This window comes from Paramormyrops kingsleyae, chromosome 10 (genome assembly GCF_048594095.1).
Source record: "Paramormyrops kingsleyae isolate MSU_618 chromosome 10, PKINGS_0.4, whole genome shotgun sequence".
Taxonomy (NCBI): domain Eukaryota; kingdom Metazoa; phylum Chordata; class Actinopteri; order Osteoglossiformes; family Mormyridae; genus Paramormyrops; species Paramormyrops kingsleyae.
In genome coordinates this window covers 26,824,734-26,849,738 of record NC_132806.1, presented here as the reverse complement: position 1 = coordinate 26,849,738, position 25,005 = coordinate 26,824,734, and the positions used below count along the sequence as shown (strand labels likewise).

The 25,005-nt window shown below is 44.3% G+C and overlaps 1 protein-coding gene across 2 annotated transcripts; it reads left to right on the top strand.

Annotated features, from left to right (window-relative positions):
• Nucleotides 1-5,429: 5,429 nt before the first annotated feature.
• sesn4 (sestrin 4) lies at nt 5,430-22,532 on the top strand. Of its 2 annotated transcripts, XM_023797725.2 has the most exons (11): nt 5,430-5,907; nt 7,063-7,269; nt 10,024-10,337; nt 16,643-16,843; nt 16,966-17,148; nt 17,378-17,602; nt 18,425-18,524; nt 18,598-18,719; nt 18,941-19,107; nt 19,942-20,077; nt 20,269-22,532. In XM_023797725.2, the coding sequence occupies exons 3-11, from the start codon at nt 10,272-10,274 to the stop codon at nt 20,356-20,358; spliced, it is 1,290 nt and encodes a 429-aa protein (XP_023653493.2). In that variant the 5' UTR covers nt 5,430-5,907; nt 7,063-7,269; nt 10,024-10,271; the 3' UTR covers nt 20,359-22,532. The 2 variants fall into 2 exon arrangements, with proteins under 2 accessions (XP_023653493.2, XP_023653495.2); XM_023797727.2 differs by lacking the exon at nt 10,024-10,337.
• The last annotated feature ends 2,473 nt before the right edge of the window (nt 22,533-25,005 follow it).

Here is a 25,005-nt window from a genome sequence, read left to right as displayed (position 1 = left end):
ATATATTAACCGTTTAGATTTAGAATTGATTGACAAAGATGAAACATTAGATTGACAACAGATCATCCACAAATAGATAGGACATTTCTTTTCAAACACGTTAAACAGATAAACTACATTTTGAAAACTCGTGAAACCGATAAAGAACATGTTTCTTTGCGCATGTGTCAACCCAACCAGAAGGGGCCTGAGAGTGGCGTGGAGAGACGGTGTCCAAATTCAGGGGCTGTATCCTGTGAAGCACACAGTCTACGAAGGTGTAGCCTTAGTAAGTTGCGTTCTTCAAAAGTCGAACAGAAAGTGTTATTAAATAGAATGGTCGTGCCAATGGATAATTTGTGTCACCAGCTGTTTCTGTATTTTCCCTTGAGTCATAAAACACCACTCCTATTGCCTAGCTGGCATACACCCACTTTACCTCTGCGCAATGAATCCTGCGTGTATCCCTGCAGAGCATGAATAGAAGGGTGCATTTCTAGATGGCATTTGAAAGAGCCTTCGAAATGGGACGGCCTTGTTGCACCACTGTGACACATTCCATCTTCAAATGACGCCTTAGAAGGATGCAGCCCAGGAATTCAGACACAGCAAGAATCTGGAGCCATATATTATTAGTTATTTTTCCCTGAACTTCCGTGTAGCTTGTATTCTCTGAGGCGTCCATGTTGTTAGTGTCATAATCTCATGGTCGGCGACTAGTCGACGTCAAGCTTAAAGCATCATGGCAGAGCAGACCAAACCATTTTTTGCATCATAGGGAGGGAAAGTAAAATTGTTTCCCAATATGTCAAGGAAAATTAGGAAAAACATAAGAATATCAGGCTTCTATGTGATTCACAAATACTAAATAAACTTTTCACAAATATGTATTTTTGACAAATTATTCCAGGAGATTATTTAAATGTTAATGGCCCTTTTGGGCCCCTCTTGACCCAAGGCTTGGGGACAACTGGACAACAGATTCCCCCCAGCCCCCCACCCTGTCAAGGCCCTGATGACTAGCCATAAACATTAAAATCACTGACAGGTGAGTAACATTGATTAACTCATTACAATGGCACTTGTCAAGGGTGCCATGATATATTAGGCAAGTGAACAGTCAGTTCTTGAAGTTGATGTGTTGGAAACAGGAACAGTGGACAAGCGTAAGGATTTCAGCGACTTTGAGAATGGCCAAATTGTGATGGCTCGACAACTGGGTCATAGCACCACTGCAGGTCTTCTGGGGTGTTCCAGGTACACAGTGGTTGGTATCTACAAAAATTGGTCCAAGGAAGGCCAAACGGTGAACTGGTGATCAGGTCATGTGTACCCAAAGCTCATTGATGCACGTGGGGAGTAAAGGCTTGCACGTCTGGTCCGATCTCACGGGAGAGCCACAGTAACACAAATTGCTTGAAAAGTTAATGTTGGCTATGAAAGATATCAGAACACACAGGGCATCGCAGCCGCAGACCAGTCAGAGTGCCTATGCCGACCCCTGTCCACCACCGTAAAGCCACTATCATGGGCATGTAAGCATCAGAGCTGGACCATGGAGCGTTGGAAAATGGTGGCCTGGGCTGATGAGTCACATTTTCTGTTACACTGTATGGAGGGTCAGGTGCATATGCATCATTTACCTGGGGAAGAGATGGCACCATTTGGGAAGAAGGCAAGCCAGTGGATGCAGTGTGATGCATTGCTGCAGACCAAGTACACCCCTTCATAGCAACGGCATTCCCCGAAGGCAGTGACCTCTTTCAGCAGGATAATGCACTCTACCCCACTGCAGGAATTGTTCAGGAATGGTTTGGGGGACACGAAAAATAGTTCAAGGTGTTGACTTGGCCTTCAGATTCGCCAGATCTCAATGCAGTCGAGCATCTGGGATGTGCTGGACAGACAAGTGATGATCCATGGAGGCTCCACCTCACAGCTTACAGGACTTAAAGGATCTGCTGCTAATATCTTGGTGCCAAATACCACAGGACACCTTCAGAGGTCTTGAGGAGTCCAGGCCTCGACAGGCCAGAGCTCCTGTCATGAGGGGAACCAACACAATATTAGGAAGGTGGTTTTATTGTTCTGGCTGATTGGTGTATATGCACGCTATCATTTATCTGTGACTTTCCAATCCAGTTCACTTCCTTAAGGTTATTTGAATTCAACAAATTACATGACGTTTAACCAGTGTATGTGGAAAGGTAGTCAAATCTTGCTGAACTGCTGAATTATTGTCATAGGTTTGACGACACAGCAAGATCTTGTAGTACTTCTGCGGTTGGGAATCAAGGCATGTGCTTGTTTACTGGATGTGAGAGATAAAAACTGTCTCATTCGGCAGGGCCCTAATAGGACACAATCAATTGATCTTAAAATTATATGAAATGTTTAAACATTATTAGATATCATCATGCAGAAAAGAAATGGCCATCATTTTAACCTACTTAAAGGTCAGTCTACCTACCATGCAAGAAAGGACAGTAGTTTATCTATCATTTCCATAAACTATTAAAGATTTCAACTGAATAAGGAAGAAATATGATTGATACATCTTTAACCCTGGGTCAACTTAGAATTTCTGTATCCTTATCAGTGAGCCGAATAGGAATGGCATATTATACATGTGTATTTAGCTGTATAAATGGACAAATGTGTAGGTTCCTCTGCAAAAAAATGTTGGCTAAACAAAGAAAGAGTGACGGTACAAGTGTTTATTTTACATAAATATTGCTTAATCAGGTCTGGATGGTTTATATGTATGCTCACTCGCATTAAGCTGTTGTTGACTTGCATTGACATAGAAATTATTAAGATGCCGGGGTAAGAATAAGCAAATAAGTAATATTTTACTGTGAGGTGTGTGTCACTTTTGCTGAGATCAGTCAGTCTGCCCTGGGAACAGTGAAAGAGGGCCAGCATGTCACTGCCGTAAGTAACACCCGACAGAGCCTAAAAGAGGAACAGAACACAGGCAGCCCTGAAACAGATGGTGTCTTTTGTGGGGTACGAGCTTCTGCCTCTCTCACAGCAGTAACAGTTGGGCCAGCAATGGTCTTTGATACTGGTGTCTAGAGAAAAAAATCAGCATGGGGGGAGTACAAAATCAGCACCCACCCTCAATACAGGATGTGGCAGATATGCCAATTCTGGTTGTAGTGATCAGTATCATTTGTGCACCAAATGTTAGTACTTTTACAAAGGGGTTATGACACTTTTTGGCTTTTCTCAACAGTGCGCGGCGGAGGGAATGCGCTGGCTGTAACAGAAAGGTGTTATGTTTTCGACTTTGGTTTGTGTCACATGACAGCTGATTTGCAACCGCCTGCATGCATATGCAGAACATCACTGCCTTCGGGAGGGCTAGCTGTGAGCAAGCTGAATGCATCCTGTGTAGTATTTACCTCGAGCTTGGCTTTTGGCCAGCTATGTCATAAACAATAGTCCTGCTAGTTTCTAGAATGTTCAGTGCTACATTAAATTGCAGAAGTATGCTTTACTTTCACAAACTCATTGTCGTTTTGTAAAATACTTTAAATCCACATTTTTCAAATATTTTGCAATATTAATACTAAATCTCTAAAATACTTTTTGCAATATTTGACGCAAAAAGTGTGTGATTAACTAGATTTTGCATTAAACCTATAGGTTGCCACCCTGTGTTCACTGTAACTATTAACACACTCTTATAAGCCTTTCTCCATTTCTCTTTCTCATGGAAGCCTTTTCACAGTGCCGTAGCCTCAAATTTCTAAGGTTGTGGGTTTGAATCCCAGCACCGGCTCAGTGTTTGTGCTAGTCTCCTCACAATTCAAAATTATGCCACTACAACGATGAACACTTTACTATTGTGGAAAATAATGAAAAACAAATGAATACATGCATCTTTATATCCCCCTGTGAAGTGAATTTGAAATTTAGCTTTGAGTTTAAGTAGTCTGCATACCTTTTTAGTATGTATTGTTTACACTTTGAATTCAAATGTGTTAAGTAAATGCTTGGCTTCAGAGACTGGCCTTGTGATTTAGTTTTGGATACACATTATTTCTTTTCACTCCAATAGTAGACCAAAACATACATTCCGTTTTAAATAATGACAGTATCTTGCAATGAGTTGACTAAAAATTGCCTAAACTGCCTAAAAAAACTGGACAGCGACAATAGGCCTACCTTCTATCAGAACACAATTACTTGATTCAAATCCTAAGTCAGTGCATTTGTATTTGACACAGCTGTCTCAGAATCCCATCCAACTCACACCAATGTATACTGGTTCAGTTCAGTTCTGAGCCTCATAATCAGTCTGATGCAGTCCCCGGTAGTTAAGTGGTTCTAAATGTGAGATGATGTGGCATAGAACATCACAAGATTTCTCCTTTATTAGGATTCATCTGCTCACGCAATATAAAGACGGCAAAGTGTGTTAAAATAGGTTACTAACAAACCTCTTTTTCTATAACAACTCAGTCTCTTCCTTAGTCCAACTGACCTGTCTACTAACCTGCTCTATTAAAAATGCCACCTAAAATGCAGTTCACCTTCCCTAAACTACCATGTTTTAAGACTTCTTTTCACATCTAGAATGTTTTTAAAAAAGAATGATTAATCGAATCTATATTTACTTTTGTTATACTTATTTATTAAGCTGAATTAAAGTGATATATTTTAATTCTAGGAACAGCAACACGTTCAAAGTGTTTTACAATATTAATACTGCAACTCTGATTAAAAAATGTCTAGCCAGTTATATGCATATATGCCACTATTCACAGAGGCAATCCTAAGGACACTGGGGGCCCAAGATTCCATGGGGCCCTCCAATGCCCCCCCGCCCAACATGGTGAAATTTGTAACCGTTACTTTAGAGCAGGGGTGTCACACTGCAGTCCTGGAGGGCCGCAGCCCTGTGTAGCTTAGTTCTTTCCCTGTTCCACCACAAATGATTCAGCTCAACAGCTATGTGGTAATTAGCACAAGAAGTTGATTCAGGTGTGTTAAACGAGGGGAAACCCAAAAATGTGCAGGGCTCCGCCCCCCCAGGACTGGAGTCTGACACCTGTGCTTTAGAGTGAAATCTAAATTAATAACATCAACAAAGAGAATGTAATAAACACAACTCCTTTATTTTCACTTTACTGTGAAAAACAGAATACACAAATAAAGCAGATTTGTCGTTGCAATGTACTATGTAATCGGCCCAGCACGGAGGCTCCAGGCAACTGCCTGTCCTGTCCCTATGCCTCTCTCCATACATAAGGCGTATACATATCTAAAACCGAACGCAAAGACTGAACTTCAAAGAAGCTCTGCAACGCTACACGGATCGGCTAGAATGACCCGCAGAAATACACTGTGGTCACTAGGAGTGTGAGGGCACTGCGCAGCTGCAGTCAACTTAGGTCACTCTTTCGTGATTGGACAAAGTGAAATGATGTCACTCTGCCGGCGTTTTGCTGTTACTATGCGGAACTTGCTCAGTGAAGGAGGGTAATTGAAACGGCAAACATTGCTAACGATTTCTGTGCTGGCAGAATAAATGTTTGTTTTTCAGATACTATTACATAAACAGCAACGTGAACTCTTATTGTATCTATATCATCACTGTTATTACCCGTCATGTTTGCGCTAACATCAGCTGATTCGTGGTCACGTCCCACAAGGCTAGCTGTCTAAGCTAACCAGCTAATGCGAAAGCTTATCTAACCTAACAGATTAACTACGTCGGGACTGTGTCTTTTACTAAGGAGAATTAGGGGTTCAGGCACTTTCTCTATAGATTAAATATGCTATATGAAAAGATTATGCTTGTGAGCTGTGAAATATATGTGGCCGAATTGTAGGTAGGTAAATTAGGCAGCAGTTGGTTTTGCAAAAACTGCGGCTGGTGGAACTAATTCCGACTTTTCAATTTCATTTCCTTCCCAGGTTCGTACATTGTCCGTTTCGCCACTTGTGCAGCACTTTGAAACCTTAATAATGCACGTCATGCTAATTAGATTGGGACGTAGAAAAACCGAGAGCAGTGTTTACTTTCAAATGTGTAGTTTCTGAATTAAGTGTATTTTGTAAGTGCAGATTTATAAGGCAATTAACGTTTGGCTTTTAATAAATATATTACGGTGGGCTTTGCACGCAGATTTGTGTGCAAACATTTATTACAGTTCATTTATCCAACCCTAATTTGTCTGTTTATTTGACAATAAAAATTTCAGGGGCACAATAAAAACCCCGTTATTTAGATGCAGTTTAAAATGAAACGTGTCTGTCTTTCAGCTTGTACTAAATTTATGTTTTTTTTGGCCAAAAGAAGTAGAACCAGTTTCTATTGTAAGTCAATAAGATTTGCTGTAATCTGTTGCTCAGCAGATTCTAGGGTAACATGTATATCTGTAATTTAATAAAGACTAGTTTATTGTGCTGAAGGAAAATCCAAGTGTTTCTGCACTCAGGTTTCTGTGTTTGTTCTTTTATTGTTTTCTCTTCTGGTAAGAAAAGTGATATGTGAGGGGTGATTTGTGCCCGTCTGCAGGAAATACAGGTATGGAGTGAGTGGGGGAAGTTGGGACACTTGCAGTCAGCTTTGTTGGATCATTCACTTATAATTATTGTTTGTTGCAATGACATACTTGTGAAATATCTGGCCTATTTTTAATATGGCTAACTTTACACTATGACAGTTTTAGTCAAACTGTGACCATATAGGAACTTGAGTGCAGATTGCAGATATTTCAGTGAACATAAAATTGGCTGCTTTTTCTTCACTTTTTCCCCACTGTGTGTGTGTGTGTGTGTGTGTGTGTGTGTGTGTGTGTGTGTGTGTGCCTGTGAGGTTAAGGGGTGGAAGGAAATGAGACAACAATCAACAAGCAGAGAAACCCACTGCAAACCCTCAAACCCTAAAACATAACTCGGACATAAAAAAGGAAACTTTTTATGATCCAGGCTCACTGGTGTTTGTCATGCACCTGTAGATTGTTAAAGCTCACCAAAAGAGTAAAGGCCTTTCAAAACTGAAAACGGAGCAAGTGAGGGAGAGTTGAATTATTCATTATATGCTTTTCTTCTCTTCACCCTGGCCAGGTCCCTCACTGAACTCATGTACTTGTGGCACTGTATGCTGCAGAACAGGAAAACAACAAGCCTGAGAGAGAGAGATTTATTGAAGTTCAGGACAAGGACACTATTCATGTTATGCTTATACAGAAACTGAATTAGTCCCGTCATAAAGTAACAACGAGCAGAATGTTTTGAGTCAAAACAAGGGATCTTCGTGCAGAAGAAGCATGGGTAGGTGTCACATGCCACAGTGGGCTCCATGATAAGTGTTAATCTCCAAATAACTAACATGATACCACTCGGTTGTAAGAGGCATCAACAATTCTCATGATGCACTCCATGAGAACCATTGCTAGAAAGGAACTCATTTTTAAATCCATCTCCTTGAACGTAACCCAAATTTCATTAGTAAAATATCAGCTGTAATACATGAATGTTAAATTGTAGGACATTGTGAGTCTTCAAATGTCAAAGCGAGGTTATGAATCCAAACCCAAGTTGGTGTCCAAAAGCAGAAGCCTTATTTGAATTCCATGACAGGATGTTTTTGATTTCCCACATCTTTTCTCTCACACCTGTGTGCAGAGATTGACCCCTGCCCTTTCTTCATTGCAGCTGTGGTGCTATCTTTGGTTGCTTGAATAACCCTTTAATATGTTTGCTGTTTTTTCCATGAATGTTAAAGAGGTTAAGTGATGGAAACTAAGCATGAGTTGGAACACGCATGAATATGCTGACTGCTCTGTGTACTTCAAACATGAAATACACATAGCTGTTTGCTGGAAACAAAGAAGAGTCGTACAGTTGTTTCTTAGTGTTGGGGGTATTTAACATCAATCCCATGTATAGATAAGATCTCATGATAACTGACTGTCAAACAATACCTGCAATGCCCTGGCTATTGTCATCTTGGCATGTTTTGATTGTGCTTCTTTGGGGGTTTTCAGTTGTACCACTCAGATATGGCTAATTTTCTCTCAGTCAGAACAAGCCATTATAGCATGTGCTTTGCATTAGGTCAAATGCCTTGGAACAGAAATTTCATGGGTGCTAACAAAAGTTGAACGACTTTGGGAGTTCCCTTCATGTTTATATGTTTGAATGAAGAATGTTTGTTTCAGACTGGCATGAAGTAAGGATAGGGAAAGTGTTTCTAATATCCAGTAGTTTCTTGCAGTTCTATGAAAGATTAACATAAAGTCTAAATGCTTCTGTGTTGGCTTAAGACTAATTGAAGTCTAGTTAAATAATGCCAACATAAGACATAGCACCTCCAGGCATTCCTATTATATGTTGTCTATGTACAATCTCTGCTCATGCACAGATTGAAGTCATCATCCTTAATGACCACAAGACACAGTTCTACTACTACTGACACTTCCTTATGCCAGCACACGAACGACTTTGTGTTGCAGTACTTCACTCATCTGTTTGTTCAGACATCATGATTTCCGGCACTTAAAATATATTTTTTTCCCTGGTCATTAGCACAACCAAGTACTTCATCTCTGTTTGAACAGAGTGTCTTGTCTTGAGTTCCCACATGCTTTACCCTAAATGACTTCACTGTTCATTAACTCAGCATTTGTTTTATTGTAGCAGTTGCTGAATTGGGTGAAACAAGCCTGAGCATGACCCAGGCTGAAAGCTCATTTGGTGAGACCACCTCAGTTTGTCAAAACTAGTAATGATGATGTTCCGAAATTAATTGTGAATGGTATGAGTGCATAAACTGCATCCATCATAAGCTAAGAAGAAACAAAACAGAACAAATGACTGTGGATATTTAATGTTTGAATACCAGAGAAGGTTATTTTCTTTTGTGTTATCCACAAGTGAGACATAGAGGTAGAGTTCACTGGTATCAGGTCTGTTGTGTCTGATTTTCAACAAGATAAGAAAGAAAATAATAAAAAGGTTGCTTCAGTTGTGGGTAAAGTTGAAACTAAGGTGCAACAGTGCTTAACATGGAGAAAAGAAAGGCTCCTTATTGATCAGCTGCTCCCCCCTTCCCTTTGCGAGGCAGAGAAAAGCAGCTTCACCTGTTACAGATTATTCACTGTTAATGTCTTGTTTTCTGCTCCTTTTCTGTCTGGTGATTTTCCACTTGCAGCTCAGGCTTCTCTAGCGAATGCCCAGGAAGTAGGTGTTGTGAAAGTGTGTTAAAAAAAAAACAGAGCCTCATCGGGTCTCTTCGGCACCCCCTTCGGTTCCCCATCCCCCCACCCCTACCTCCCCCCTCCCTTCTTTCCCCAATACAGACTCTCACACACACAGACACACACCATCTTCAGTTCGTGTGTAGATACTCCCCAGTGGCGAGTGCTGTGACCATCACAGCTTTGGAAAAACAGCACGGCAAATCATCATTTGTTAATCCACATAAACAGAGTGCAGAATTACAGAGGGACAAACAATAATCTGTTGACTTCATATTTGTTTAAACCTCGCTGATGTGCAGTTATCAATAGTGTTGATGCATTTGGAGACATATGAAGGGTGGATCAGTTCTGGTGGGGATCTGCAATTATATAATAAGCAAATCCCTGCAACCCCCACCAGGATAAGCGGTTGGGAGATGGTAAACCAAGAGTAATATACATATGTATCAAATCATATAATATACAACTGAAGACATTTTATATTCTCATTTTTTTTGTAAATGCTGTAATCTGGATGTGGCAATTGAGTTACAAGTGCATGTATAAATATTCCACCCATGTTAAATCTACTAAGATTGTGAGATTTTCGTGTGATAACAAGTCTTTTAAAAAAATACATATATATACATGTATGTATATATTTATGTATGTATGTGTGTGTGTGTGTGTGTGTGTGTGTGTGTGCTGACTTAAGATAAAATACTGTTGCCTTTTAAAAGTCAGCCAGACCTACGGCCTATAAAGTTAAAGCATCCGTCAGGACTTAAGACTGCAGTCTAGAGGCGGGGCAAATCTGGCTAACTGACAGGTATTTTTCCACAAGATTCCACTGCGGATTGGTCAAGATACTGGAGCCAGAGTTTGGACCTAAAAATGCTGCTTCTGCGAGCTGATTGGCCACAGCCCTGTGCCCGGAATACCGCCCCTTCTCTCCAGTGATTGGATGAGCTGGATCTAGCGCTGTCAGTTAGAACCCCCCCTTACTCCTTGTAGACTGCGCAGCAGCTCCGCTTTGTTAGTTGAGCATCTAGAGAGACTAAAGGATCTAGATCAATGCACTGACAGAAGAAAATGATCATCTGCACGAAAAAGATGGAGTACCCCCTCGGAACCCAATGCCAACGTGCCCAGAGCCAGGTACTTATTAGATGACAAAATATGCACGTATGAAAATGTGTTATAAATGACCTGTTATAGTGCTGCCTAGCTAGTTCAGCTATTCTGAAGTTGCAAGTGCCCTGTCTCTTTCATTCATTCACTGCTCCTGAAAGACGTATCTGTATCTGTCTGGCTCCTTAACCTGCTGGTTATTTTCCTTTTAGCCATAAGCGTCGTTATTTTATTTTTTTTTTACTAGCATTCAAACTGACAGTCACCGGAGAGTAATTACGAGCATCACAACGGATTAATACCTCAACTAGCTTGTTACGTACATGCATTAGCACAGCAATACAAGAACAGTTAAAGACAACCTGAAGTCAAAATATGCAATATACCAGATATAAGTATTTTTTTCTTGGACCTGCGAATGAATGAACTGTTGTTCATAACTTTTGAGTTGCTCGATAGTGCAATACATCTTACGTTCTGACATCACATAATTGTAGATTAAGTCATTATTAATAAAAGCCATGATTTGTCGGTAAACTTACTGACAAACGCGTAAAGAATATGATTGAATTGCCTACTCTATTTCTTGCACATTAGCGTGTTAGCAAGCTAGTTTGCGTTCTTTTTTTTCTTCTTTTTTTTGAAGGGGGGGGGGGATCGTTTAGCCAGTTAGCTTGCTAACATTCATGAATTAGGTAACGGATTTGGGGGAGTTTACAGCGATTGGCACCCAGTATTTCTGCGGGACAGTGGCCCACCACAATTTGGCGAAAATGCTGTTACATGTCATTTAGATCAGTCTGGCTTTATTTGTATGGTAAGCTGGTTAGCGAATATGAATACTCCCACCGACGTCTTATTACACGGTAGTAACAAAAGTTAAAAGCGACCAGTTCGGTGATCCACATTTAGCTAATCGGATATATATATAGACATTCCAAAAATCACCAATTATACTTTGTTTCATTCTTATAATTCTAATAATTACCATACCGTTGGTTTCAGTAGGAAAAGTTTGCTAACGCTAAGTCACGAATAGCAAGTCTTAAATATTAAACGTTTCGTTTCGCAAGGACAGGCAAAGTAAGGCGTAAGATGTCCAGTCAGACATCAGGGAAAACATTTTTGATTTCATTTTTTCAGTGATGACTTTAGTTGTCAAAGGTTTCTTTAGATGGCAGGCTAGATTTCAACAATTGAATAAGGTGATTGGCCGGAATATACCCCTGAAGATTATACAAATGTATATGGGTTACAGAAACAACATATCTATGCATGCATGCGGATTTTTCTGATCTGTTAATATTTAGTTTTTAGCTCATTGCAGTAATACCCAATATATACTTTAGAATGTTTTTGTGTGAAATGGAAAATAACCGTTTAGATGGGGATTAGATTGGGATTATACATATATGACTAACTGGCATGCAAATGCTGCACACATGTAATATTTTCGGTTTGAATTAAGCACAGTGCACATTCCAGTGCATTTTTATTTGCCTGTTCATTTGTGTCATCAGCCACAGTATAGTAAATATTATATTATTATTTGCTTACTTCCCTATAACCATCATTATGCTTATTGTGTTGAATTTCGAGGATGACATCACCTGTATAGACATACACGTGCAGAAAAAGTGTCATTCATATACTCACAAAATGGTGTTTTTAATAGATTGTCCTCAAAACATTCTTTTCTGTCTTTCCTTTATTGTTGAATATGGTAAAGAAAGGTCGTTCATGTTTGAGACTAAGTAAAATAACAGCGATACGGAAATCGTGTGTTTTTCCGTGACTTAAACATGATTTTGCTTTGCACCTCTTGCGGAAGATGTTTTGTGTTTCAGGAATTTGTGCTTGTCCATTTTTTACTGTTAACGCTTTCGGCAGAGTCTTTGTGTGGTGATGCTGGATATACTGCCAATCAAAGTTGTTTTTCTCTTTTCCGGGCTGCTTTTTTTGCAAGCAACCAATAGGTGGCGCTGCGGCCAGGAGAACTTGTTTACTGCAATTTCAACATTTACCAGAACAATGGAGGAATTTCATTATGGACACTTTTACCATCTATATTTTACCTTCTATCATCATTGCCTGTCTTTTCTTACATATATTTATTTAGCCTGTCTTATTAGCTTGTTTAGTTTATTTATATGTTCATTAAACGATACCTCCATCTTGGAGAGAGAAATGACAGACGTGGTATTGAAAGGCGGAATATTTTTGTAGAATTATACTATCTCACCCCACCTTTCCATACTCACTGAATGATGTCGGTGAGTGTGCATCGGAAGCCCAGAAGCACAGTCTGAATCCGATGCACAAGTAGTGGCTCCTGTTTATGTTTCATTATTAGCTGAATCATGGGCAGCTGGTTAAAGGGATGGGAAGGTCGAACTCCAGAAACGGGGTGTGATCTAGCTGTTCCTCACATCTGCGGCTCGTGCCTTTGAAGCAGCCTGGGACTGATGTGGGATGGTGTGGTGTAACCTAGGGCAGGACTCGCTGGCTGGTGGGATGGGTGGGCGTTCCTGCTAGTCAAACGGTTGGAAATACTCTCGTTTGTGTCTCCTGTTCACAGATTCTTGCCAACCACCCTCTTATTTCTAGATGCTGTGAGTGATATTTTCAAGTTTCTTTTCAGCAGGTCTATGCATCCTGTGGTCTAGGCCTCTTCAGTCTGACTGCCTCTTTTGTTCGACTGTATCGAGGAAATAAATTCTGGCCCAAGGTTTGGGGCGACACAGGGAGGCGCTGTGGGAGAATAAGGACAAATGGCTCTGCGTGCGATCCGGTGCGTTTGTTACCCCTGTCGAGGGTCTCCGTGCCGACGCAGCCCCCTTCGGTGCCGTTCGGCAGAGGTGGCCTGGCCGCTTGACCGCAAGGTGTACCGATGCACAGGAGCCCTGGCACGTTGCGAACCTCAGGAAAGGCTAATGGGGAAACGGAGAAGAATGACGTCACTCGCTGAGCTTGGAGTGAATCGGTGAAAGGAAAGCTGGTGGGCAGAAGGCAGACAAACAACGTCTCCAGATTACAGTCCGATACAGAATCACTGCCGACCCACTGGCTCCCGCATGATAAATATCCCGAATGAATTTATGTAATTTATTTAATCATTATTTTCTAGAAGTGTCTAAGAGCACTTCTGTATTTCCCCAGGGAGATAAAGGGGTACGTTTCCTGGATTCATTTTACGTCTCTGTTGGTTGTGATGCTTCATGCGTCTGGATGAAATGTCTGTCCTCTTTCTGCCAGAGACTTTCAATTCAGCACTTTTTCTTTATAGGATTAGACTGGTCACTGTTCTGAAGAACTATTATATGAAACAAATGTTTTGGGGCTTTTTTTTCCCCTTGGCAAGAACATTCAGCTCTGGGACTGGGTCAAAGGGCTTCTACACTTTTGGAGAATATCAGTGTCTGCAGTAGAGATCCACTGCTGAAGAGTGGAGGCCACGTCGGCACGGTTGTATAAGGCAGCTATAACTAAGGCTGTTTCTTTTATTGGTTTGACTGCCTTTTGTTAGTGAACCATGGCCTGACCATTGTATTTACTGACTCTGACACTGGGATGTGTACGTCAACCCCAGTCCAATGACAGGTCATGCTGCTGCTTACACTGTAAGCAAAAAGCAATGTGGTGAGTTGCTGCAGCTCTTCCAAGTTTCAAGTTGCTGTGTCCTAACCATGGGGGGCAGGTGTGCACCCACAGCAGAGGGAGCAGCACATGACTACCCCAAGGCATTCTGGGAATGCAGATTGAATATCCCTAGCACCCCACTGCACACCCCCAAACCAGCTTTACTTCTCTTCTTCCTCTTTTGGGTGGCACTGGGAGTAGGAATGATGAAATCCTGATCCATCTTCTGCTCCTTTGCCCCTAGCCAGCCCTTCAGCTGTCTGTACAATGATCCCCCCACTGCCAGCTGGACTTCCTCACTTCACTTCACTTCACTTGTCTTACATTGTCTCCTCCCCCCCCCCCCTTTAGTTCCTGGTTATGTTAGTCATGCTAATGGTTTTTGGTGATTTTCATGAAACAATGATAATGAAATGCTGTCCAGCTCCATGGAATGAGTTGGGCACAATCTTTGTAGCACGAGTTGTTGGGCCACATGGTCGATTACCTCGGTCCTTCAGAAAGTTAATGTGAGTCATGACTGGGTGGCCCAAAATCCTTAAAAAGCTGTCGGAACACCAACTGTATCTTAACCGTAGTTTTCTTCCTCACTAGGAGAGAACTGAGGAACTATGTGGTTAACGAGGGGCTGTCAGGTTGCTGTGGTTGACTTTGCATGACTCGTTCTCAGGTTTAACGTTGTCATATTTTGATGTTTGTGCTCATTTGCGTTATTAGCTTCATTTACCTGGACTGTAAGAAGTTTGTTTTTTGGGGCTTTTTTAGGGTACATGAGGTATTTTAAGGAGCCTTTTTGGCAGTACTGGTTCATAGGAGCTCGTAGACCCTTGCAGGATAGGCCCATTCCAGCCCATTTCGGAACACGACACATCTGGGACAAATACAAATACGACCTCTGCTTACGACCAATGATCGCCTGTCCTTATAAATGCAGATATTGCATGCGATACCAAAACTTCCTTAGCTGTCCATCCTGAAGTGGTTTTTAGTTGCCCTCAGCAGGGAGTCTGGATTTAAATGATTATGTTTACTGCATTCAACCTTCATGACGTAGCTGTTGCAGCCGTAGACTCCTGTCAGTGTTTGTTCTGCTGTTTTGACACATTCGTTCATGGCCCCCCATGGCATTCGTTCATTAATTGAGATGAAAAGGAATCACCTCCTGGAATTCGAACAGATATTTGAGCATCGGGGCGGTTTGATGCCTCATTAAGCTGAAGATGGTTGGAAAAGTAGCCGCAGTGCCTGAGAACAGGTTTGGCTGTGATGGAGGGGCAATTCTGCTGACTGCAGTTCAGCACAACCTGCTCACTGTATTTTTGGACGTATAATCCGCACTTCTGTTTGCAGCACCGTGAAGTTCACTCTGGGGGGGGGGGATGGGGGGGGTGCTGGCTATGATGTCATATCTGTGGCCTAGAGGAGGTGCAGAGTCTTTGCTCAGATTTGTTGCTTGTCTGTTATGTTTAGCTGCAACAAGGTATGGTGAGGCTGTAGAGTTCATATCACTTGAAACGGATTAAGGACTTTGATTAGTAGGGAAATGTTAGCTTTGAGATGCAGTCTTTGCTAAGGTCTGGGGCTGGCTCAGGATACAGGCTTCAGTCCTAAGTGTGTCAGTTTGTTGCAGAGCAACGCCATGCCTCGTGTCTGCACGACTGCCCTAGTTGTCTTAAATTACTACTGAGGGCACCCCCCAGTGGTCTAAAAGGGGAACTACATGTCTACATTTGGTGATATTCCATTTGTTTACATGGGGGGGGGGGTGGGCAGGGTAATAGTAAAGTGTTGTTTGGGATTAGTGTGTTGGATGGCCCTACGGGAGGAAGGGATTTCAACATGTGATAGAGTTACAACCTTGGCGATCCAATAGCAGCTCCACACATCCGACACCCCCTAAGTGTTAGCGTTAGTTAGAGCCTTAGTCATTTGCCCCCCCCCCAAAACTGAATCAATACCATTCCATGCTTAATTTGGGTTTCCTAGAACTTGTTATAGAAGGACCTGGTTGGCCCCAATCTTCTGGATCATACACGGGGTTCCATCTCCTTCTCTTTCCTGTTCCTCTGCTCCTGCTCTTTTCACCCATCTGTGGTATCAGTTGTTTTTGTCCCCTTATCCTCCACCTCGATCCCTCATGGCTATCTTGCCTCATCTCTTATATCCTATTTCTCCAACCCCTCTCCTTTTCCACTTGCTCCTCTCTTTGATCGTTATTCCTCTGCTCCAGGAAGGAATTCAAGGAGAAGGTGATGGGAAGGTGCCCAGCTTTAGCCAGTTGCAATAGGCTGGTTGATCAGCGGGCTGCAGCTCCCCGTTGACCTCAGGATGACAGTGTGTAGTGTTGCACGTGTCTTCTGCGAAACGGCATGTCAGGAATAATGTGTTTGTATAAGTATGAACCTACACCTGTATCAATTTGTGCTCTTGATTGGTTGGTCAAATCTCTCCTAGCAAAAGTGCACCGCATGGCTACACCCACCACATTTCTTGAGCTCCCTCAGCTGTAGGTCCGCTAGGTGGGATCAGGTCAGGAGCACCAAGATGTGGCTGAAAATTGAGGCTAACATGGTAGTTGTCAATTTATGCTAAAGAGACACAAGCAAAGGCCCAAGCAGTAAGATTGTTCCTGCGTGGCTCTGAGCTGCAGAGTTGCGTTGACCTGCTCGGCTCTTCTTTCCCTGATTCCGCAGGTGATGAAGGTGAGCTCTGAAAAGGAGCGTGCGTCGCTGCTGTGCATGAAAGCACTGGTCAGTAGGGGGCGCCTGGACACGGTGTCGCAGCAGATGGCCGTCCACCCACAGTACTTGGAAAGTTTCCTCCACAGTCAGCACTACATCCTGCACATGGATGGACCGCTGCCGCTGCCGTACCGCCACTACATCGCCATCATGGTGCGTATCACACTCGAGACTTGTGCACATGTGCTAAACAAGCACACACGTTACACCCCGCACCTAAACAGGCACCGTGTTGCTCTATGTCTCCATCCTGCTCTCTGCCCCCCCCCCCAAAGGCGGCAGCACGGCACCGCTGTAGCTACCTGGTGTCCCTGCACTCGGCCCAGTTTCTTCGCGTGGGGGGGGACCCCGTGTGGCTTCAGGGCCTGGAAGCCGCCCCTCCCCGGCTGCGACATCTGGACCACATCAACAAAGTGCTGGCCCACCGGCCTTGGCTTAGCGGCCGCGCCCACATCCAGGTACCCCCCCAGATCACGCCCAGGGACCTCTATTCACAGCCAGCTCGTATACACACCGGATGCCTGTGCCTCCTGTAATAGTCCCCAAGCCATAGTTCTCCTAATATGCAGTCCCCGAAAAAGGATGGATAGGGTATTTATAGATGGATGTTTATTTCTGTGGGTGTATGCTGTGCCTTGGAGGAGCTTTGAGATCTTTAATGACTGGGCTCTTTGGCGCCCCCTGCAGGCCCTGCTGAAGCCCGGAGAGCAGTGCTGGTCACTGGCTGAGCTGGTGCAGGCTGTGGTTCTGCTGGCACACTGCCACGCCCTCTGCAGTTTCGTCTTCGGTTCAGGGACGGACCCAGACCCCTCTCCAGCGCCCAGGGTGCCCCATGGCACACCTCCTGGTTACTGTACCTGCGACGCGGCCAATGGCAACGCCACACCCCTAGAGAGGGCACCACGACGGCGGGTAAGGGGCTGTAGTGTGCCCGCTGTGCAGTCTTATGCTCAGCATTATCCTTGGTATGCACTGGCTGAAAATCAGCGTCAAAATACAGTGAGAATTTTTTGCCCTCACTCTCCCTCCACTCAACCAAAAGCTGATTTGAATTTTAGAGTATTTGCTGTTGGCATGAAACCAGGAACGTTGTATCACCTTATGAGACAAAGCAAGTCTCTTTGTACATAATCCTTCCAGAACCTCTGGTATTTGTCGGTCATTTTTTTTCCCAGTTCTGAGGCTGCTGCTACTGTGCAATTGTGCCATTAAGCTGTCAGATTAGAGGAAAATGTTATTAGCGAAACACACAGCCCTCTTGTCGGGGTGGCAGGGATCGGGGGGCAGGACACTGCAAGTTATCAGATTTTGATTCTACAGCTGAGTGAATCTGCAGGATTTTCATTCTGCTGATGAGTGAAGTAGAATCTTTGACACGGTCTGCATTCAGTCTGGTGTATTTATGTGTATGTATAAATATATGCATCACTAGTAACAATAGTCATTTTGAAACTTAATGCTGTTTTAATAATAAATCGTATTTATTACCATTAATCATGCCTGAAAAGGTATATCTGCTCGATCTTGGTTCTTGGTTTTACGTCAATAAGTGTAACAAATTAGTTGTTTAGGCGCAGAGATGTTGAACTCGTCCACTTCAGGAATGAACTGAAATAAATACTGATTTTCTGTATATAAGAATCAGTCTCCCTTAGTTATTAGCTGCTACTAACACAGACGCTTAAGCTGTGGCTCTAATGGGCTTGTCTCTGTCGGCTGGCTGCCTCTCTGCAGTCCCTGGACTCCAGCTGCGAGGTGGCTTGTCTCAGGGAAAAGATCCAGCGAGCGCAGGAGGAGACGGACAGGCCGGGCTCCCAAGCACTCCCGCATGCGGGTAAGAGCGCCACCCTGCTCTCCCCACGTCTGGCCTTCTGGCGCCTGTACATCATGGTGCCTCTATGCCTCAGATGCGGAGGAAGAGGAGGAGGTGACCTGTACAGAACCCTCCCTCTTCGTCACAGACCCCGAGTTCGGCTACCAGGAGTTCGCCCGCCGTGACGAGGATCACTTCCAGGTCTTCAGGGTGCAGGTGAGGTGTAGCAACAGCGGCTGGTGGTTTGTGGTGATTAGGCTCTGCCTGCATTCTTGTTAATTGCAGCAGGAACATAACACAGGAACATAACACGGGCTTGTACTTTTGGAATGGACCGGCAATCCGACCCTGCAATGCATCCCTCTCCACCCCTGCATCAGCCCACGGAGCCGGCATGCCTCTGGCAGCCTCACTCATGCCTTGTTTTATGGGTGCAGGACTACTCATGGGAGGACCACGGCTTCTCGCTTGTGAACCGGCTGTACTCGGACATCGGCCACCTCCTGGACGAGCGTTTCCGCTGCGTGGCGGCCTTGCCGTTCCCCCGCGGGCCCGATCTGCGCCGCGCCGTCTGGAACTACATCCACTGCATGTTCGGCATCCGGTGAGAGGCAGCCGTGCCCCGTGACCCGCACCCCGCTAATACGTGCTACGTGCTGTGCTAATTCTGCTAACGTGCTACATGCAGTTCTCTCCATCCCTGCAACACATGCTGTGTTGTTCGCGCGCCGTGCCGCTAATATGCTACATCCATGTGCCTTTAGCCCTGTGCCTTTCTGAAAGGCGTTTCCCAACGCACAACAGTGGAATGACAGGAAGACTTATTTCTGTATTCCACTCCTTCCCTGGTCTGGGTGACAGGCACTTTGGCCAAAGGAACCCAAAGAACTTGTCTTTATTTCTAGGCTGAAGGAAAGTTTTTTTTCCGGTGACCGCAGCACAACCGCAACGTCCTTTTTTCGGATATTGGTATATGTTGCCCTTAGGGCCATTCCCAGCTGCCGCCCATAACTGTTCCATGTGACATCGCCTATCCGAACTGGGAAATCCCCCATTGCCCACAGCCAGTACTCGTAGGTCCACCAGTAGAGGGGTCATCTGAGAGTGATACACTGAGGTTTAGCTTGTGTTCCTCTCGGGAGCGAGTTTTGACCTGGATGCCTCCATAATGTCCTCCCTCATGTAAGGATCCTTCCTGTGCTGCTTTAGGAGGCCTTGTTTAAGTAAAAGGCTGTAGGATAAATTATGTGGGTTTTTTTAAAGGGAAAAACCAAAACACCACAGTTACCTAGGAGGGTGTGAACTGCATGTGCTGGATCTGTGTGCGGTTTGAATTTTAATCCTGCCACCTAAATGCGCGTCTATGTGTCTGTGTGTGTGTGTGTGTGTCTGTGTGTGTGTCTGTGTGTGTGTGTGTGTGTGTGTGTGTGTCCCACAGGTACGATGACTATGACTACGGCGAGGTGAATCAGCTGCTGGAGAGGGAGCTGAAGCTGTACATCAAAGCCGTGGCCTGCTTCCCTGACATCACCAGGAGCCCCCTGCCCAGCGCCCTGCTCACTGCCTCCGATAAGGTAGGCCATCCAGTTTTCCTCTCTGGCGCCCTCTGCTGTCTCGGCACGCTACTGTTTTTGCAGATGGACACAGACGTGTGGATTTACTCAGAAATTAACCCTAACATAATCAATGTGAAGGACATAAATAGGAATTGGAGAACTAAACGATAATGAGTGTCTATCTCCCCCCCTCCCCCCTTCTCTTCTAGATACATATCAACCTCCTGATCATGGAGGCAAGGCTGCAAGCTGAGCTCCTATACGCCCTGAGAGCTATCACTCAGCACATGATTGGTTAGGAGGGCGTGGCAAGGAAGGGGTTATGGGCGAACGGGGAGACACGTTGTAAGTTAGCTGTGAAGGGGAGGGAGTCAAGGGTGGGTGTGGAGGGGACTGATTGTACGTGAGAGGAATTTGGGGGGTGGGGCACGTAATCGGCAGACTCACTGCAGCTCACTCTGCTCGGGTCTCTTAGCGTCTCTCTGGCCGATCCGAGCTTTGAACTGACTTGTGTGCCTCCGTGTGAGTTTGCGTCCGAAGCCAAACCGCTAAGACACTACAGTCTCACTCCTTCCTTTATTCTGTCGTTCTGTTCTTCTTGGCAGTTCACCTCCTCCTTTTTGGCACTTTCATTTTTAATCCTCCACCGCCACTGTTTGACGGTTTACGTGCAATTATCTTGTTGGTGTTTGTCTGTGTTACTATAGCTGCCATGTTCCTGTCTGTTTTTGCAGCAGCTGTGGGAGGGGGGGGGGCGTTGAAGTGGTCACCCAACAGAAAACGTTTCCTTTGTTTATAATGATTTCGTGGGTTGAAATGGATTTTCTTTTATTATTTTTTAAGCTGTTTGTGACATCTTTTTGAGCAAACTGGACAGGTTTGTTTTGAACAGGAGAGGAGGAATGGTTTAAAACTCAGAAACACTACAGAAAATGGCACAGAGGCAAGTTCTTTTAACAGCGTTTTAATGTATATCTATATATTTATGGAATAAGGACGTTGTGTGATAGTTGAAATTTGAGCCATTCCACAGCCTCGCCACATTCTAGCAGGTGTTGTGCGCCACCTGCAGTTCACCTGTAGCAGGTGACAGAATCTTTTACTCATGAGTGGGGGGGGGGGGGGACTGGATACGGGGAGCAAGGTGCAGATATATTCAGTACACGGACATGTGCACCTGTGCTGTTGGTTCTGACTCGTGTGGAGGAGATTATGACCGCATCTGTTAGGGGTGAGTGAGGATCACAAGGAAGAAAATGGCCATCAGTGAACTCCCTGTTGGTATAGCTGTTTTTGCTCCTTGCCTCTCTGTTGCACAAAGGAGTTTCCTAACATTGGTGATCCTGGAGGTCTTCCACTGGGCACAAAAGCCTACGTCCGAGGCCAGGCCAGGAACATAAGGCTGCAAAAATGTCCCCCCCCCCCCCCCCCACCCCCACCCAGCCACATGCTGGCGCAAAGTTTCTGCCTTGTGCTGCCGGTGGCTTTAATGCGGCACCAGGTGTTGCTGGCAGTCGCTGGGCAAACGCGTCTTATCAAGGTACATTTTGCTTTTCAGAGCAACTTATCTAGAGTCAATCATTCTTTTAAAACTTTTTAAGAAGTCTGTGTGTGTTCCATTTTTGTCTTTGTTATTGTAGTTTGTGAGTGGGGGGGGGGTGGTGTTGCTGCTAATTTCGCACTCATTGTGCTGCCGCCTGAACTCCGCTTCTAGTGGTGGGGGTTGGGGTGGGGGGGGGGGGGATCGACATATCACCCGCAGCATTGTGTATATTGCTGTGGTCTGTCCTTGGTCAATCCCTGAGGATTCACTTGTCCCTGAATTGCACCATTGTGAGGGCACATAATGGTTTGCATCAAATTGGAGAAACTTTATAACATGTTGAACTGGTCCGATCTTTTCATCTGCATTATCCTGCGCTGGTCTGGGGTGTCATGCAACAACAGACTGTTTGTGTTGGTCCTTTGACAGCAGGACTTGGAAAACATTGGGGTAACTGGCAACCCATCTGCCCTCCCGGGACTTCATAACCCCCCCCCCCCCCCCCCCCCGCCCCCTCGCCACCCAGTGACAGGAATGGACTGGTCACCTGTATGGCCAGGCTGTGTGTGGGACTCCAGGTGTCACTTGCTGACTGCCAGTTGGCTCCTTCTTATGACATAATCACAAATCGCCGGCGGACCTGGTTACAGGAACTGATTCCCAGCAGGTGATGAAGGAGCCCTGGCTTGGTGCTTGCCCCCATTCCCCCACCCACAGTGTCCCCCACCCTCTGAGCACAGTGAACAAGAAACAGTGCCACACCCACTGGGGGCCGTCAGAGCTGGAGAAGACGGATGAGTCTGGTATTTACTGCGTAAATGTACTGAGAATAAAGAAGGAAAAAAGTATTAAACTAGGAAAAAAAAGGCCAAAATTTTTTGGAAAACGTGAAAGACCTATTTTTTCTAAGATAAAAATGTTGTGTCAATATCTGCGTGTGTCGTCTTTTGTGGTTCTGACCTTAATGAGTGACATTTCCATCACACTGGGGATCAAGTTTCATTTTCAATACATGCAAGTACAAGCGGGTAAAGGCGGTCATTATAACTAATTATTGATGAGTTCTTATGCAGCGTGCCAGTGGGTAGTACTGTTACCTTACACCTAAGGGTTGGGGGTTAAACTGACTCCACAGTTTCCTCCCACAGTCCAAAAACCTGCAATTAATCGATTTGGCGTCTATAAATTGCCAAATGTGAATGCATTTGGCCTATCATCCTGGCCAGCGTGCACTGCTGCCTGGGATAGATTCCAGCATCCGCCCCCCTCTGCAATCCTACGCAGGATAAGCAGTTGACAAATGCATGGGTACATATAACCCACGATAGTTAGTAATAATACTGATCTGCCGAAGAAAGGTGTAGAAGAATCAATTATTTCAGCAGCATAGTCCGTGAAATTAAATATGTGCCAAGGAATGTGGTTGTAATCCAGCGAAAGGGTGTAACGCTATCAAATGACTTGGGTAGAAAACAAGGACAGCTGCTGGGGTAATTAGGCCCCTTTTTTCGGCGGGTGAGATCGCCCTGCTGGACCCCAAGCCTCGATCCTTCATCTGCCAGAAGGACGCGCCGCGCATAGCGCGAGCTGCTTTTCCAGGTGCGTCGTTTTATTTTTTTGGACGAATGTGTTTCGTGTTGGCTGCTTATTCTATAAAAGGGGTAAATTCTAAACTATTATAAACGCTCTATACGACTTGGTCACAAACATTTTAAAAGGAATAAAAACTGAAAATAATCCTTAAAGCATTTATATTGTTTTAATAATTCTGTTAATAATAAGTCGGATGGATTTGTCATATGTCTGAGTATTTTAAGACAATAACTTAATTGTTCCTACCTATGAGATGAAATAGACGGATATGTCTTGCGACTTTTTAATAGTAGGGAACCGCATGAAGAATAACAGATTTTCCCCCAATGATACCTCGCCCTCTAGTGTTGGATGGTAGTAACTGCTGTTTTGGTTTAGTTCCGATGCTTACGTGGAAGGAGTAACCTCGGGCCGTTTTGTTGAACTGTATATTTCTTTCTGTTGCGCAGAACACTCTTGCTCAGTCGCTAATCCTAGTCTTACCAGGATTATACCTGTGTAGCCGTTTTATCGTGCAATTGAGTAGCTGTTGATTTTCTGTTCATAAAACCAGCCCTCTTTTTGGATCTCAACAGGACCTCTCGCTTCTCAAACTGAACCCCTCCTTCCCTCGCCACTCTGCCGCCTGCTGAATAGCTGCATTGTGCCTGTGCTGTTACTGTCCACTTGTCCTGGTGCAGTCCAAGCCCGACCCATACATGCCAGCCTCACTGACTTGCTTTTAATACATTGAATCCACACCCAAATGTCTCCGTAGTGTTGTATGGCTCATATTACTGCTCCATCTAATAAGTCGGGGGCAAAGAGACAGCAGTTTTTGTGACTAACATAATACATGTAAATTACATCATATCCTGCTATTATAAACACTGCACTAATAATCCTGTAGCTCAAATTTCATGTTTTCTATTTTTTTTAAGGATTTAGTAACTTCAACCTCTACCAATGAATTATTTAACACAGCGCCTTTGAATCTATATATGTAGTATAGATGCAACATGCATACACGTACAACAGTAACAATGTGCTTGTTGGAACGCTTTAAATATCTGCATGCAGTTTTTTTTTTTTTTGTGAGTTCTAAAACCAGGCTTCCATGCGTCAACACACATTACACCAGTGATGATCCAATGAGCCACTGGGCTCCATCCGAATGCTCCTGTACAGATACATGCAATGGTGTCTCTTTCTAGAGTCCTTCTTCCTGCATACTTTAGTGGGGATGGTCTCAATTTCCCCTCGACGGCCAACAGATAAGAAGAGAGCCGCATGGCACACAGTTGGGTGTAGTCTCTGATGGTCCATTGAGGCAGGCTATTTTTATGATAGATAGAGATTTTGCACAGGCCAAAAGAAAACATCTCCTGCCTGTTTCCATGGGGACAGGCAGGAAGGAAGGAGTTTGCAGAGGAACGCGTCTGAAGCTCTTATGCACAGCTGTGGGGCGGAATGCAAGTGCAGGTTGACTCATATGGAGCCTCAAGTATTTATCCCATATCAGGGTGGGGGCAAGGTCTGGGTATCTCAGTGGGTAATAATTACACAGTTATGTTACTCCAACTTGAATTTCAAAAGTAATGTAACATACATACAAAGTTGGGGGGGAAGCCTTGGCTATATAGGACAAATAGCTGTCAAAGGCAGAGATGACGATCAGCGAAGCTGCACAACTGCAAGCGGGACGGAATACTTTGCCAATTAATTCTGCTTCATGGGGCGAGTGACACGACTCGCATTTTAACCGATGGCCACTGCTGTGCCCAGGCTGTTTGGTGCTTGTACAACAATGATGAAGCACAGATCCCTTCAG